Source organism: Phasianus colchicus, chromosome 6, assembly GCF_987193195.1.
Source record: "Phasianus colchicus chromosome 6, bPhaCol1.hap1.1, whole genome shotgun sequence".
In the NCBI taxonomy this organism is placed as follows: domain Eukaryota; kingdom Metazoa; phylum Chordata; class Aves; order Galliformes; family Phasianidae; genus Phasianus; species Phasianus colchicus.
The window spans coordinates 6,534,456-6,551,072 of NC_143441.1; the positions used below are offsets into that span (position 1 = coordinate 6,534,456).

General features: G+C 43.0%; 1 protein-coding gene across 1 annotated transcript; it reads right to left on the bottom strand.

Annotated features, from left to right (window-relative positions):
• Window positions 1-12,495: 12,495 nt before the first annotated feature.
• FANCD2OS (FANCD2 opposite strand) lies at window positions 12,496-14,887 on the bottom strand. Its single transcript, XM_031608367.2, has one exon. It carries the CDS (start codon window positions 14,531-14,533, stop codon window positions 13,985-13,987), a length of 549 nt encoding a protein of 182 aa, XP_031464227.1. The 5' UTR covers window positions 14,534-14,887; the 3' UTR covers window positions 12,496-13,984.
• Between the last annotated feature and the right edge of the window lie 1,730 nt (window positions 14,888-16,617).

Below are 16,617 nucleotides of genomic sequence, written 5' to 3' on the forward strand. Positions count from 1 at the left end.
CAGAAATCTTCAGGCATCTGATTGAAATTTGTAATGAAGTAATATCCTCCCACACAGCTACTTCCATTGTTCCATTCGAAACTGCACACTGTAACGTTGTAATGCCTTGAACAATTTTCTCCTTTTAATTCACCCTCCAGGAAGCTTTGCAGGATCTGAGTTTGCAGTGAGTGGATGCAGTGCATTTGAGTTACACAGCTTTCTGCAGGCCTGTCCTAGAGGAGGATGCTGAGTGAGCACAGGCAGGGTAGGCATCACACTATCCAAAATGCTGTACCACCACAGTGTTAAAAAGAGCTGGGCAAATAATGCCAGGAGCACTCCACGGATGTTTATTCAAATTTGAATAAAATCAGCTTGCTCTTTTTATGTCCCATTTTGTGTTTCTTTTCTTGGAACTATCAAATAATTCAGTTTTACTGGCAGAGGGGGTTTCAAAGCCACATACACAAATGTGCTGGAAAGCAGAATTGCAAATGTGCAGATCCCATCAGAGCAGGAAACTCAGAGGGCTTTATGTGGCTCATGTGATAACTGAATAGTGAAGCTGAAATGTAGAACAATTGCAATTGGTCCATAGAGTTAAAGCATAAAATTGTAGTCGTTAAAATAATTTAAAGCATCGGTTTCTACTGCAGAACATTTCAGCCTGTGAGTTTTAGGTGCTGAGATATGAGGTCTTAACCAATAAAAAGGTTATTTGCCCAGGTCTAGGTTGGGATTGATTTTCATTGCTGATTGATTTTTATTACTTATTGTGTTTCCAAAACAAAAATACATGCACAGTGAATTGCATAGATGAACAGTATTGCAAAGGTGTCCTCTTTTCTTCTCCTGACTAATGAAGGTGAGTGAAAGGTGAAGGGAGAGCCCTCCAGCTCTCTCAGGCTACCGATAGCATTCAAGCAATGCTTAATTGCTGCCAGGTGAAGAGGTGATGCAGACTATCTGTAGGATGAACTCTTTATTTTTGAAATCCTAAAGGCTTCGGTTTGAAACCTGACCTACAGGTCATCTCAAAATGAGGACTCATTCCTCAGCATTGCTTTTCTACATCTGCCTAATTGAGGGCAGCCCCCTGCTTTTTGCTTCAGTGATGTAAACCGAGGAAGAAAGGAAGGTGGTTTTACCTCTAAGCTATCTGATTGTGCCCTAGAGCTGTGTTGCTGGGCTTTTTCCTCTGAACTTCAATTACTGAGGCCATGGTAGAGCTATCGTCTGCCTAGATCATTTGTATTGGATAAGCTAAAGGAGCTCTGGTTTCCTAGAGACTGCTCCCACATTTCAGCTTGGTATGAGTTTTTCTATCCCTATCTATGGGTAGTTACTCAGTGCTATTCAGGATACACTTGTAACTGAGCTGGGGCTGTCTCTCTCTACTCTCCTGTTTGCCCATCTTCCACACTGTTCAGAAGCTGGAAGTCTACCCCAATAGCAGGAATAATAAGATGGCCACGAGCCTCAGAAAGTTTGGGTTACAGCCTATCTTCCTCCTTTATGCAGCATTCTTTCTCATTCTCCTCTCTTGGCTCATGAAATATTATCCCTAGTGTACTAGGGCTGGAAAGTTTCTGCATGTTGGTGGAGATTTATTTGTGACAAAAGTGACTGATACTCCAATTTTAATATGCTATGGCAAAAATGTATTTTTCATAACAGCATAAGGCTGACGATTCATATGGTATATTCACCATACGAAACAGATGGGTTTGATCTTGTTTGTGCTTAGGTCAATCTCTGCATATAACTTTTTGCCGATATAAGTGAAATATATTTGAAGGAGCAGAGATTCCAACCAAAACCTGATCCAAAAGGGAAGTCTGAGAAACTGTGGATGGACTCGAGGGAAGACTTGGATCAGTAGCTTTGCCATTAACCCGTTATGTGTTCCCTGGCAAGTCATTTAATACTCTGTACTTCACTGGGAAAAATGAGGTATTTTTGTTTATGCACCTTTTTCAAGTCTGTAGGTAGAAAAATGCTAAACCTCACTGGGGGAATGTTAGCAAGTATCTTACTGGTCCATCTAGGTCTGTTTTGGATCAGGTTTTCCCATATCCCTGTTGCTTCAAAGGCAGCTTTCAGTTGGCATTTGTGGAGGTAAAATACATTTACTTCCTCCTCATTTACTTTCAGTTGTGCCTATTTTTATCATGTATATTGAGGTTTACATAGCTGAGCAGAGCAATTTGAGTTGCAGCCCAAGACCTCGTAGGTACTCCCACATCTTCCAAGAATGCCTTTCTTCTGCTGAGTTAGGTGTGCACTTGGAGTAAAAATGAAAAGATTCCTATATCTTGCCCAGATGTGGCCCTATTCTTACATCACATAAATAGATAAACTAAAAGAAATGTTATTCTCATCAGAATCTGCTTTGTTTGAACATGGGGTTCAAAGGCACTGCTTAGCTTCTCCCTGACAGAAGCCAACATTTGCAAAAGCTGAATTGATGAGCGACTGCTTAGAGTTACATTTATTTCTCCTTCGTGAATAGTTGACAAGGTAACATCAGAGATAAGGGATATGTGAACAATAGCCCATGCATTTGCAGATGGATGAGTTGGAGAAAGAGGTGCAGTCAATAGCGTTTAGCCCAAAGCAGTGAGATGTCACAGGATTTCAAGAACTGTTCCAACGAAGGGAGCATTATTCCGAGGTTTCAATACTTGAAAGACAGGAACTTTCTGTTACATGTGCTGATCAAGTGCTTGTTCTGCTATCCCTGATTTTACCATATTAGAAAGCCCTGTGGTGAGAGAGATTTCTGCCTTCGCACAGAAACATCTGCAGAAACACTGCAAAGTTTCAGGACAAAAACCTAACTGCACCGCCATTACAGAATTCCTTCTCTCTCTTATAAAGGCTGTTGCACAGGTCAGTATTTCAAGTGCAATCATCACTGTGACAGCTGAGCACTATGCAGTCTGTAACAGCAGGATAAGGTTCAGCAATGAAAGTGAGGAGGTAACTCTGGATCCTTCAGCTGGCCAGGCTGTAGTTGAGTGAAGATGGTACAATAATGTGAGACATAATCAGGCAGAAGGTCAGAGGCAAGTAAGAAAGGAGAAAGCAGTAGTAGGATTTTTACATTTTTGTTCTATGCGAATATTTTCACTCTACAATGTTAGAACCCAGCTGTTGCCCAACAAAGGCAAAATTGGTAGGTAGTCCCTGAGCAAAAACAAAGCAAAACAGAACAAAAACAGAACAAAAAAGACTAAACCACAGTGGAATCGTATGTTCAGATCTGAACAGAACTGGTATATAATGACAGGGATATAAAAGCGTAATTAAAATAAAATTAGGGGCTTCTATTCCAACTTCACAACCCCTAAATAACAGTAGTAAAAGTCACCTCAGCTAAGGAAAGGGATCTTATTTCCTGGTCTGAGAGCAGCAAACATCTGCAGAATATGGTTCTCTTGCTTCCATGAGCATAACAAATGTGTTTTGGTTTCCTCCTTGATCTGTATTATAGTGAGCACACAGCTATTCCCCAGTCTACACAGTCAGGCTACAAAGGCTACAAATGCACATTTCGAAATAGTCCTGCTCCTACCTGTAAGATCAAATTGCAAATTCTACTCAATATTAAGGAGGCACAAGCTTTCTTTTTGATAACAGCTCTTTCAGCAGGCAGCAGCGTTGCTCAGCATCAAGCAATATTTCTTATGAAATGTGACATTTGCCATTAGCATGGCTTTACCCTTTTCATTGTGAGCTGTTATGCTAGGCTTGCATACAGGAGGAAGTCAGCTCTAATGGAGTGTGTGAGCATGGGATGGAGCGGGCAGCATCATATAACCACCGTTACCTTTGATAGTGATCTGAGCTCCCCACGGGATGCTTATACTTGAACATCAGTGTAATTTGGTTTTGCACATGTAAGTGAAGTGATGGGAATGGAGAAATTTCCTGCCCAGACAGACCTGCATTTTTTTCTTGTGGTGAAGAAATGCTTCAGAGTGTGCTTCAGAGAGTGGTATATAAGCCATGTACCAAACAGCTACGTAATACTTATCCTTAGCAGTAATTCAGACTTATGCTCTGGAAGTAAGTGGTTGGTACTTTATTGACCCAATCTTTCAAAGCACTTAACTGTGTGCTCCAACTTTGAATAACTGTGTTTGTTTCAATGGGGTAACGTGCATGCTGATTCCTAACCACATGCTTAAATGGTTTGCTGGGTCAGGGCCAAGGAGTTCAGCACCTGCAGCATCGAATCTTAAATCTTTCAGGATGATATTTTGTACTTTATCATTTCTATAGATCTGTTTTATGATCACGCTGCTATCTGCTATTAGAACATCATAGAAGTCAGTGCTTTCTGGAGACTTCAAAAGATCGGAGAATTATTTTTTTCTACTGATTTCTGACGCTAATGCAGTCATTGCTTACATTCTAATCCCTTGCTCAGTTTTATTCCTTTATTTTGTTAAAAGAAAAAGGGTGCTTAAAGAAAAGGGACACACTGGAGTTGATTTTATATTATTTGATTTTATACTGCTAGAAGGAAGGAAGGATTTCAGTGAATTAAATGCTGCTAGCCATACTGGTTTTAAACTGTTTGAGATTTTATGGTTGTGGAAGTAAACTACAATCCTGATGTGTCTGCCCCCAATTATTTCACTTCTAATTGCTTCTAAATGCTGCTACCTGTAGTTCAATATCAATCTCTGATAGAACTGTGTTAGAATAAAAGTAGCTGCAGCCTAAATCAGTATAAATAATTATGCTTTTTAAACAAAGAAAAAAATAAAAGTAATTTGTTGCAGCTAACTTGCTTTCACAGATTATGGTAAATAGCATTAATAAGGGGAAAGGAAGAGTCAATATAGAAACTGTTGGAAAAAAAAGTGGATTTCAAAACTGATTTTTAAATATTTTCTTTTGTTTTATTTGCATTTCCTTCTAGTATTCGACTGTATTAACAAGTACTAAGTGACTTTCAAGACCTGTAGAAACACTCAGCTGGGTTCAACAGAATAGGGCTCAAAATCCAGACGTGCTTATGTACAGTTCTGTAGCTAAAAACACCCTATGTCTTGAATGGACAGGAATAAGTGAGTAGTGTTTGGAGGAGGTTATTTCCCCCATCTCAGACACATGGATGTTTGCTAGTTTGGGGTGTAAATATGCATGGGTTTGGGTCTGCCCATGTCTGATGTACAGTCCTGAATTTCTTCATCTTGATGTGCATCAAGAATAACCCTAGAGGAACTCATAGAATAGTATTTCTGTCAAAAGACATGAGGCTTTTTAGTTTGGAATGCGGTTTTACACTGTTGGCTTTTGGGGGGTTTTGTTTTTTTGACCTCTTGTTCATTATAATTCACTGTTACTCTGCAAATGATTGAGGGGAAGAGAAGCTGCAGGGAAAATTACAGTGTGCATCACACATATTAGATGTTTGAAGCCATTAATGTTTGTATGGGTTACGTGAAATATTCGATATGCAATTTGGGTAGAATGCTTTGAGGCGTCAAGAGCATCCCTGCAGAATGTTTTACAGTGCAATATTTAGAACTGCACTGTGTTCTCATGCTAACTTTTTAAGAGATTTATCCTGAGGTGCATTCATGGAACTATGAAATCTATTTAAGATTTTAACAAACCTCTGTTTTCAGTACATCTCAGTTTATACTTTGTTGAATTTAAAATGAATTCATAGTCTAATGTATCTTCTAGAACTCCAAAATTCCAACTTGGACATGACTTGTCTTTGCATGTCTATACAGCTTTTGCAAGAATATTGTACTAATATAATTTTCTTAAAAGCAGGTTTGTTTTGAATATGTTTGTAAAGACTTTATTTACTCCCTTTAAAGACTTTATTTATTTATACTTAATATTTAGTATCTTTATCTAGATAAAAATTGAGGCTTGATTACTTCATAGCTATCAGTGAAAACAGCTGTTCTGAGTTACGTGGTCTAATTCAGAAACACACAATGTTTTCCACACAATGGCTGATGCTGTGTTCTCCAAGAACTGATCTTAAATTCAGTAATTTCCTGGGTGGATGGAGGAGAGAGGAGGCTTTGCTTTTAGGTATACCTGTGATGTAGGAGCTGATACTTTGGCTTCTGGTGATGTTTGGCTTATGTGATAGCACTTGGCCAGTTCCTTTACGGCCATTTACCTCTGGAACTGAAATGGTAATGCTTTATAAAACCACTGAAACTTTGGGAGCAATGGATTTCTTAGAAATTCACTGATTTGTGTTTGTGCAAGGCTCCTGTAAGCGTCCATGGGGCTGCAGATCAGTCCTCGCAGCTGCTAAGTAGTTATTTCAAAGAGGAACCTGCCTTACTTTGGAAAGAGCAAATAATTCATAAAACCCAGATGGCCAGGACTGAGTGAGAAGAAGATATTTTTGGTGGATTTCACACTCCTGGGCTGAGTCAGGAAGAGCGCAGAAAGTAAGAGTTTGTTTGCTTTAAATTCATAGGTTTACTAGTGCTGCATGCTTCACAGCTATAGAATCACAGAATCACAGAATCCTTAGAGCTGGAAAGGACCTTTAAAGGTCACCTGGTCCAACTCCCCTGCAATGAACAGGGATATCGACAGTTAAATCAGGCTGTTCAGAGTCTGGTCCAGCCTGGCCTTGATGTCATGTCTTCAGGGATGGGGCATCTACTACCTCTCTGGCCAACCTGTTCCTCTGCTTCACACCCTCATTGTAAAAGACATTTTCTTTATATTCAACCTATATCTCCCCTCTTCTCATTTAAAACTATTTCCCCTTGTCCTACCACCACAGATGCTAATGAAGAGTCTGTCCCCTTCCTTCCTGCAGCCCCCCTTTAGATACTGAAAGGCCACTATCAGGTCTCCCCGGAGCCTTCTCTTCTCCAGCCCCAGCTCTCTCAGCCTGTTCTCATAGGTGAGGTGTTCCATCCCTTGGATCATTTCTCTGGATCATGTTCCTCCTGTACTGAGGACTCCAAATCTGAACACAGTACGCCAGCTTAAAGGGGCACGGTATGGGACTCCCTGCTTGGTCTGTACTAAGTACACTTCTGTGAAGTCCCCCATGACAGGCTTCTTCAGCACAGGGAGTGCTCATTGTGAGGAGGACAGGCTCATCTTGCCAGTCTTTGTTCCTTTACAGGGATGTGAGGCAGTGCAGAGGTGTCACGCTCTGAAGTTCAAAGGCTGGGTGAGCAGGCCTGATAGGTGACTACTTGCATGGTCACATATCTCTAACCTTGGACTCATTGGTGATGGTTCCTCAGTGTTATTTTTCAAAGCTATTTTGGATGTGGCATCCTCCCCAAGAATGCTGCAATGACCGTTTTTTCTCCCAAGAAAAGTGCAGTTCCTTGCCCTCATTTCTCTCCTGCCAGACTCCACCAGGCTGTTGGTGAGATTAAGCTTAAAAACAGTCAACACCTTGTCCTCTCAACATAAAGGCTTTTCCTGAGCACTTGTTCTATTCCTGGGGCACAATATAGGTCCTGTGGATACCTCCAGCTGCTGCAAGTGCTTGGACCCCAAGTCTGTTGTGGGAACCACAGTGAAGACACCCAGCTTTACATGGGAATCTCCTGGAAAGGGCCAGGCTAGAATTCAAAGCTTCACTTTTAAGCATCAGGATTCTCGTTCATTGGTTTGGTCAGCCTGTGCTGACTCTTTCTCATTATTTTTTTTCTTGCTCAGAAAGAGAATCATCTTTTAAAAAAATATGAAAGAAAGGCCTAACAGAAGCTGAGGGAAAAGAAATGTCAGACAGCTGTTTTTCATTTAAATGTTTTCTGTGTTTATTTACTCCTTTCAGGCTTTTCACTCAATTCAGGCTGGTAATTGGAGTGCTTTCCCTCATCACCTACAGCTCATTGTCAGTAGAGCTGCGACAGCTGAGAGCATTGGTAATAACAGATCTGATAATTAAACTGTACTGCAAGGCTAATATTCTCCATTTAGGATCTTGAGCTGATGTGTAGCTTCTGTTTATATCACTGTCCTGCAGTCACAGCACACTCAATTTGCCCTTGAAAGGCAATCTTTTGTCTTCAGTTGTATTCATCTCAGTTTATTTAGTACATCTGGAAGTCAGGCTCAACACAGCTATTATTTCCCTGTCTCCTTTGCTGTCCTGACCTAGGACGTGGCATTGTGTAATGCAGCTTCTCCCCCAAGTGCCTGTTCCAGTCTTTGTTCTGTGTGTAACGGTACAGAGCTAATGTAATTGGAGTGCTATATAAATGCAGTTTGAACATTCTGCAGCCGAAATAATGTATTTGATAATAGAGAACGTTCAAATAGTTTTTAACTTCATTAAAAGCTGGAAAGAGATTAGCAGGTTTAGTTGCTATTTTCTGAATGTACAGCAGATGGTGCTTAACAAATACGTTTTAAAGCCAGTGTCTGTAAAACAGACTGGCAATCTGAAATTTAATCATGCTCCTTGTTTTCTTTCTAATTGAAAAAACAGCCATTTGAACCAAAGGCCCCCAACAGGATTGACTTAGTTTAGTGTACACAATGTGCACGATGTTTGAAGGATGAGGATACAACAGCAGTTCTTCCAAAATAGCCTCTGGTGTGCTATAAGGAACTATACATTTGGAAAGGAGTTAGGCAATAACAGGATCATTTCTCTCTTGATTGTTGCCCTTTCCCTCCAGGCTCATCAAGGTTTACTTAACGAATGGGAGAGATCCAAGCTCCCAAGTACTACTTGCCATGTGGACAAAAGAAGAGGAAGAAAATTATGTGATGAGCCCCAGACTAATGCTGCTGAACGCTCACTAGGGAAGCACTGCTTCCTACACCTGTCAGTGATTTAAGGTTGTTTTTTTTTTCCTTCTGGCACCAACAGATCAGCCTGTGCTGTGGCTGTGTGCAACCCAAGTGTGGGTGGCACCTGTCTCATGACTAAGCCAGAACTTGCGTCATTGTTTCTCATTTTGGCATCTTATTAGCAAGACAAGCAAGGTGCTGCAGCTCCAAGGTGCTATGTATGTTCTGCAGTGTCAGAATCTCAAGATGAATCCCTAATAAGGCAGCTGTCGTTAGATATAAGCAAAAGCTACCCTGAGCAAACAGAACACTGCGACAGGAGGCAATGAGTCAGGATGCCACAGAGAATTCAGTGACATGCTTAGTAAAGTTTTAACTAAGGTTTACTCTTTCTGAAGCTGTTTTGTTCTTGCTTTTTTTTCCCTCAAGAAGTTTGATTTCTTTTAACAAAAATGTTTTTTTTTCTTTTTTTTTTCTTTTTTTCTTTTTTTTCCCCCCAAAAGGGCTCATGATGAACATCTAAAAGAGGGAGATTCCTTGACATCAGTTGCTAGTAGTTGTGTATCCTAAATCCCAACTTTGTCTGATCTCTGCTTAACCCAAAGGGCACTTGGTCAGCTGCAGACCATGTGCTGTGGAACGGCCATGCAAAGCCTACCGAGAAGACCTTTTATGCCTACAAAACTGGCCTAAATCCCTGGATTTGCACTGATGTGAAAGAATGAAGCATTTTTCAATGCTCTGCTTGCTTGCTAAGCAGCCAGTCACACTATAGAACTGCCACAAACTTAGGGTCAAAGCCAGATTCCCAATTAGTGCCACATCTGGCCATCTCTGAAAGTCCCAGAAGCAAAGGGAATGGGATACCCATCTCCACATCCCATAGAAGCAGCTGGGGAGCCCATCCTCATCCCTGCCTGCAGTAGTTTGAACAATAAGCCAGCCCCATGCAGCTGCAGGTCTAGTGCTGGTGTTAAGATTCCTTAAAGGAATTGAACATATGAATTGGATGCTTTTCCACTGCATCTGCATAAAGATGCATGTAATGACCTGCCAGTTGAACTTGGAGACAGAAGTCTCACATCTGCAGTATTTTTAGTGTGGTTCAAAAACAGAGTGATTCACAATTTGGGCCTGACCAGATTAATTTTGAAAATACGTGGTGCCATGAGATGCTATGAATCATATCTCTAAATAGAAAAAAAATAGAAAAAAATTTGCTAATCAAGCAAAGCCAGAGTTCAGGTTTGAGAGTGGAAGTGAGTGGATGACTCGTGAGGGTCAAACAAAGCCCCAGAGATGTGAGTGAAAGACCAGCTCATGGAGGAGACTGATGGTCTGTTAAGGCCTTACACGTGCAAGCTGTGTGAAGGGGCCTTGTTCCTCGCTCCAGAGCTGAGGGGGGTACACTGCTCCTAGTGTCTCTGTGGCATGTGATGGCACAGTTGTTCACAGATGATGAGAAATGCTGTGGATGCACCTGAGGTATAACCAAACTTAAATGGCCAAATTCTTTCTGAAAGCACAGTAGAAGAGGCAATTGAAGGAGCCTCCAAGCATGATCCTAGGAGTGTTTGGAGGAGTACACAATTACAGCCAAGATTGTCCAGAGTCCGTATGTAAACATGCATCAGCTCAGCTGCGACTGCTGGCCCATCTTCTCCCTTTGTTTAAGTTCTTGGTCTCCACGGCTGCTGCAAGCAGATCACAGCACTGCTGAGGCAGCAATCAATGCTGCTCTGAATTCAGCTTACTACTGAGAATGCCAAGTTTAATCTTGAACTCAGTGAAACAATCCCGGGCAACAGAATGAGTAGTTTAAGTTGCAAATCATTATGACTATGAAGCTTTGAGAAAAAGAAGTCGTTGTCATTTAAATGGTGAAAGCAATTTCTCTCTCCTTCTCCTAGACCCCCAAATCAGCAAATCCCTCTCTAGCATGGTGGATGATGGTGCTTCACTACTTTGAGCCTTCCCAAGGCAGCCAGGACTAAGTCTCACCTGGAGCCCAAGTCCTCCCTGTCTCCTTCTGTCCCTACTGCAGCCTGCTGTGAGCTGGCTCTATGCAGACCTGCTTCAAGAGTGGTAGGAATAACACAGCTTTAGAATAGCTGAGCAAAGTCCTGAATAGACTGCATGTTTTACAGCTGTGCCTACAGGTACCTGATCAGCACCCCTCGAAAGGGATGTTTAGTCAATGTCACAGCTCCCACTGAAAAAATAAGAATAAAATAATTGAGACTGCCTAGCTACAGGTGAAATTTAGAATGGACATATTAGAAGGAGTTTTATTCCTTAGAAGGAAGTATCTGTTACGCTTGTGTCAATATATCTCGATTTCACAGGTTTACTTTGTTTTCTCAAAAGTGAAAATGGTAACTTGGGGACACCAATAAGGGTGACCCCGGGAGCAGGTGGCATTGTGGTATATTGTTTAAAGATGTATGAGTTGCTCTTTCTTATCTGTGGGTTTATCTCTATCCCCGAGAACCACACCAACTAAGCTGAAGCAAAATGAGTTATGTCAGTGAAGTTAAGCAAGTGTCTGCTGGCTTGGAAATACATTCTTACCCTGACTGCCTGGACCACTGAACTGGCTCCAGAGGCATCCTGTATGGCAACGGGTGGCTGCTATTCAATTTACATCCAAGCTCAGCTCTCACTGAATCTAAAGGTATGCCAAGCACTTATTCAGAGAAAACAGAAAGGCAATTACACCTCTTGTTTAATGTCATTGGATCAACAGACAGCACAATACCAAGGCACAGAGTGTAATGATTAAGGCCTGAGCAGCATCTCAGCAGTGAGTGCCTTGAAAGCCAGGGGCAAGGATACGCTGAGTGCACTGGTTTCACTGCAGTAGTGTGTATGGAAGGAACTGGAAAGCGAGCAAACAGCAGGAGAAACCACTGAGAGCGTGAAACTTAAAAGGGTTAGAAAAAACTTATGCTACCTGGGCCTCCTGGAAGGAAAGCTTGATCTACACAGAATTGTGTTTTAAAAGGCTGTATTTCTCTGTCTTTGTATATGAAAAGGATCACTGTATCAAAGGCAGTAGCTCTTACTGCAGCCAAACATGACCAACTTGCTTAGTTGTGCACACCTGCCTAAGGATTAGCACTTACAAGTCAGGAGTGTGGAACAGAGGCCCAGTACCACAAAGTTCAAAATCTATCCATTCCCAGTGTAGCTTGTGAAACAGTGGGAACCCAGCTTGTATCTGCTGACACAGCCCTTTAATTCCTATCATCACAGAGCAGCAATTCATTAAAGATACATCTCAGAAATGCACCAGACTTATCAGAGCAATCACTTACTCAGGAATCATTAGAACAGCAGAGTTAGATCCTTAGATCCTGCAACCCTTCCAAGCACAGGGGTTCCATCAACAGACCCTAAAGCTCACTTTCCTTTGTACAGTTCTTCATGATTATCTATCTGCATGGCAGCTAATAGGGTGCTTATTAAAGTCTTCATGATCGCTTTAAAAAAAGATATTTAGAAAAATCAGTTATTAGTCAAATAATCCATTTGCATAAATATTACTTTCATACTTTCAATTACTTTTGTCATTTCCTAGTTAAAGGAGCAGCATCCCATTCAGAAGGAAAGCAGATTTGCCTTCAAAGGAGCCCAAAACACAGAGCCAGGTCTGAATGCTGCTCTGATGATGACTTACAGGAAAAATCCAGCTTACACTGCTGCAGGGCTGACTCCATACAGTTTTAATAGGCAGCTCTGAAACAAAATCAGGAACTGCAAATCCAGCTCCAAAGCTAGCGTTTGTTTTTGATACCCTGCTGCTATACCATAGGCAAGCAAAGCACAAACCTTGGATTCTTCTTAAGGCTGAACACTTCATCAAAATACTAACAGTTGTAAAGAACACACTCTGCATTAAGTTCTTTCTTCCTTGTTTTGTACTTCCAAGCAGTCACACTTGTCTATTCTAACTTTGTTAGCTTGTTCCAGAGAGCAGAGAAAGCAAACCAGCTCCTACTGAAAGAGGGGGCACACAACTGAGAGTGAGAAAGCACTTCTGAAGGTCATTACAAGCAAAAACTGAATGCTAGGATGACCCTGAATGTTCATCTCCATAGTTGAATGAATAATGATTATGTTATCAGAGCGACGTTAAATATTGACTATGAACGCATTATAAATGGTTTTCCCTGTAATTATATGGGCAAGATTAACTGAAGTTCTACCTGGAAGCTATAATTTTTGTGATACTTTGTAACTCTACTTAATGGATCTCGTAACAAATGACCTATACTAGCAGGAAATACATCAGAACAATTTTTATTTGGACTGCTAAAATACAAGCAGTACATTTCTAAAAAGCGATGTACGCAGATTTTTAAAAAGCATTTAAAACAAGAAGAAATATTATTTAGGTTACTTTGAAGGTAAAAACTTTCTTTACAAGTTGTTTTCGTTAGCTGTAAACATGCTATACACCATACTTATGCATTTAATTGTACAGAAATTTTTAATTAAAACGGGCACAAATTCTTGATAACTTTTCTGGCATGACTTTTGCTCTAAGTATTCCTCTACTTCTTATATACTTGTTATATTTCTTCTATAAATAAAACAAACTAACAAAGAAAAAAAGCCGACGGGTTAACTTTGCAGACTGCATTTCCACGAGTGCCTTCACCAGTTGTAAACGAGCAGAGATTTTGTTCTGAATGCTGAACTGCAATCTGAATTCTTTGTAAACCAGTTCATTCCCATAACGGACAAGGCTGGTAAACTGTACAAACTAAAGGTTTGTTAAGGGGTTCCTGAGGGTTTTCCGGAGGTCCTTGAAATGAATAAATGATTTTACTTTGAAGCTCACAAGCTTAGGGAAGCAGTTTGTACCTGCAGCTATACATTAAGTGTAAACACTTTTTCTCTCAGCACTGTCCAGCAGCAGCAGCACCTCTCCTTTGGGTGAGGTCCCCCCAGTCCCTTCCCTCACACCCCACCCGACGTTCACACAGCACGCCAAGCCAGAAGCGTGCTCCCCCATAGCACCAGTGAGGCGGGGGGGTCCCAAAAGCAGGCAGGCGTTGCATCGCGTCTCTGCAAGGGGCGCACAGGCTTTCATCCACCTATTCTCAAGGCCGCCTCCACAGCTTCCCGCCTCCACCAGCTGCCTTCGGAGTCAGGCCACACGAGGGAAGGCGGCGGGGCTTCCAAGTGCGAGAGCTGCAGGCACGGATCGGAGCCCGCGTTCCCGGCGGGCTCAGGGTGCGTGCTGCAGGACGAAGGCGCACTTCTTGTAGGCGGCGTACAGCAGCAGGATGGCGCGCATCATCTGCTGGCACATGGCGGCGGCCACCCTCGCTTCCGCCTCCCGCAGCCCGCGGGCCCACCACCGCCGCGGGTCGACCACCCTGCAAAAAGCCGAGCGCTCCGACACACGCAGGACGCCGATCCGGCGCGGCGGCTGCGCCGTCACCAACCGCTCGAAGACGGCGTCGAGGCTCTGCAACCTCACGGCTTGCGGACGCGGCAACGCGGCTCCCCCGCCCCGCCGCCCGCCCGCCGCCGCCTGCAGGCCGGCCCAGCGGAACGGGTGAGCCGAGGCGGCGGGCGGAGGCTGCGGCTGCGTTCCCCGCAGCCAGCTCAGCGACTCGTCCAGGGGCGAGGGGGCCCACAGCTGGTAGCCGTCCGCCATGGCGCCCCGCGGCCGGCCGGCATCTGCCCAGCCGTTGGACTGGGAAGCCGTCTCTCGTCCTCCCAGCAGCCCTCCCGGCACCGCGGCTTCGTCTGCCGTTGTCTCATCGCACATCGTCCTCCTGTTAGTGCTTTATTTTATTCTCCCCCCCACCTATCCTCAGAGCTCATCGTTTTCTGACTCAGTTACTGCGATCTGCCTGTCTGCAGTCTCCATTGGAGCTTGTGTGTGCCCCGTGTTTAGGGCTAATCCTGCTTGACCAACCTAGTGGCCTCCTCTGGCGGTGTCACTGCAGCAGCGGACAAGGGAAGAGCCACTCGTGTCATCCGTGTCAGACCTTTGACATGGTACCCTGAACATCCCTCTCTACAAATGGGAAAGATATGGATTTGGTGGGTGGACTGTTTGATGGATGAAGACCTGGCTGCAGGTTCGGGTCCAAAGTGGCTCAGTGTCTGGATGTCTGGATGGCTCATGATGAGCGGTGTCCCCCAGGGGTCAGTGCTGGGGCCAGTGCTCTTTAATTTCATCATCAGTGACATCAGCAGTGGGGTTGAGTGCAGCCTCAGCAAGTTTGCTGATGACACCAAGCTGTAGAGGGACACGATGCCATTCAGAGAGACCTAGACAGGCTTGAGCAGCAGACCCAGGTGAACCTCAGGAGGTTGAACAAATCCAAAAGTGCAAGGTCTTGCTCTTAGGTTGAGGGAACCCCCATGACCAATAAAAACTGGGGGATGAAAGGGTTGAGAGCAGCCCTGCGAAAAAAGACCTGGGAGTATTGATGGATGGCAGGCTGGACATGAGCCAGCAATGTGCCCTCACAGCTCAGAAAGCCAGCCGTGTCCTGGGCTGCATCAAAAGATGCATGGCCAGCAGGGTGAGGGAGGTGATCCTGCTGCTCTACTGTGCTCTGGTGAGGCCTCACCTGGAGTACTGCATCCAGATGTGGAGTCCTCAGTACTGGAGCTGTTGGAACGCACCCAGAGAAGGACCACAAAAATGATCCAAGTGATGGAACACCTCTTCTATGAGAACAGGCTGAGAGAGCTGGGGCAGTGCATGTGAGTAAGGATCAGTGGGCTTTGCCAGGGACTGATTCTCTGAATCATGTTCCAATAAATGCTTTGCTGTGGACAGGGGTGGTTGGTGGTTTTTTTCCTTTTTCTCTGCAGTTCTAATAATGCTTGGGGCAAAGCCTCCTGGGCGACGTGATGATCCTCCCACCAGTGAAGAAATGAGATGTCACGGAAATTATAGCCTCAGGTGGTGACTACACTCAGTAAGAAATTTGGTGGTGGTAGATTGCCAGACTTCCCTGCAGTAGCTGTGTCTTTCAAGTTGTTGCTGACCTGCTTATCGTTGCAAACAAAATGGTCCTTTTAAACGGTTCTTGTTTGATACAAGGCTGTTGGAATGTGTGTATACCAAGTATAAAGGAATATGTACGAAGTGTTCCTTAGAAATACCAAAGCAAACAAATATCAAAACAGTCATCACTGTTATGAGAACACGTGAAACTCCCAATCCAAAATAGTGTTTTATTATGCTTGTGATGAAAGGAGGGTCCAATGTCACCTATTTAACTTAGCATAGAATAAGTTTTCGTTTTGGATTAATCTCTCAGGAAATGCATTTTTTAATTCACTCTAGCATCTGTGATTTGCATTAATATATGCAAAGCATTGTAACAGCCATACTTCTTCCAAAAGCAAATCTCTTAGAATTAAATGCTCTGTTTTTCTAGAGGGAATTGCCTTTTGTTTGAAAAAATCCCTAAACATGAATCTTTTTTTTTTTTATTAACCAACATACTGAGAGCACAGTACTCTGGCTTTGACAGCAAATCGCACAGAGCATTTAGAAATAGTGGTGTAAAGGATTTAATTTTGCCTGTTATAAAACTGGAAAATTTCTTTACAATATATGCATATATGTTGGCTACACTGGAATGTCTCCATCCAGTACTAAAAGCATATGTGGGTGTCTGTATATATGCATATTATGTGTGTAGGTATACATACGTATTTTCAGCCTATTCTAAGTGGCAAATCATGATATTATTTCATTTTGTGAATCAGGTTTTCAATCCTGAGGTCACTGCTCAGCCCGTTGATTTAGGACAAATTGCTACTGATTTTACAGGGAGATTTGCTTTGTTACAGTCTGAATAGAAAACTGATGACGTCTTCACCTTT

What these genes read in the sequence shown, in the direction of transcription:
- FANCD2OS (XM_031608367.2), bottom strand. Translation starts at nt 14,533, where the DNA reads ATGTGCGATGAGACAACGGCAGACGAAGCCGCGGTGCCGGGAGGGCTG.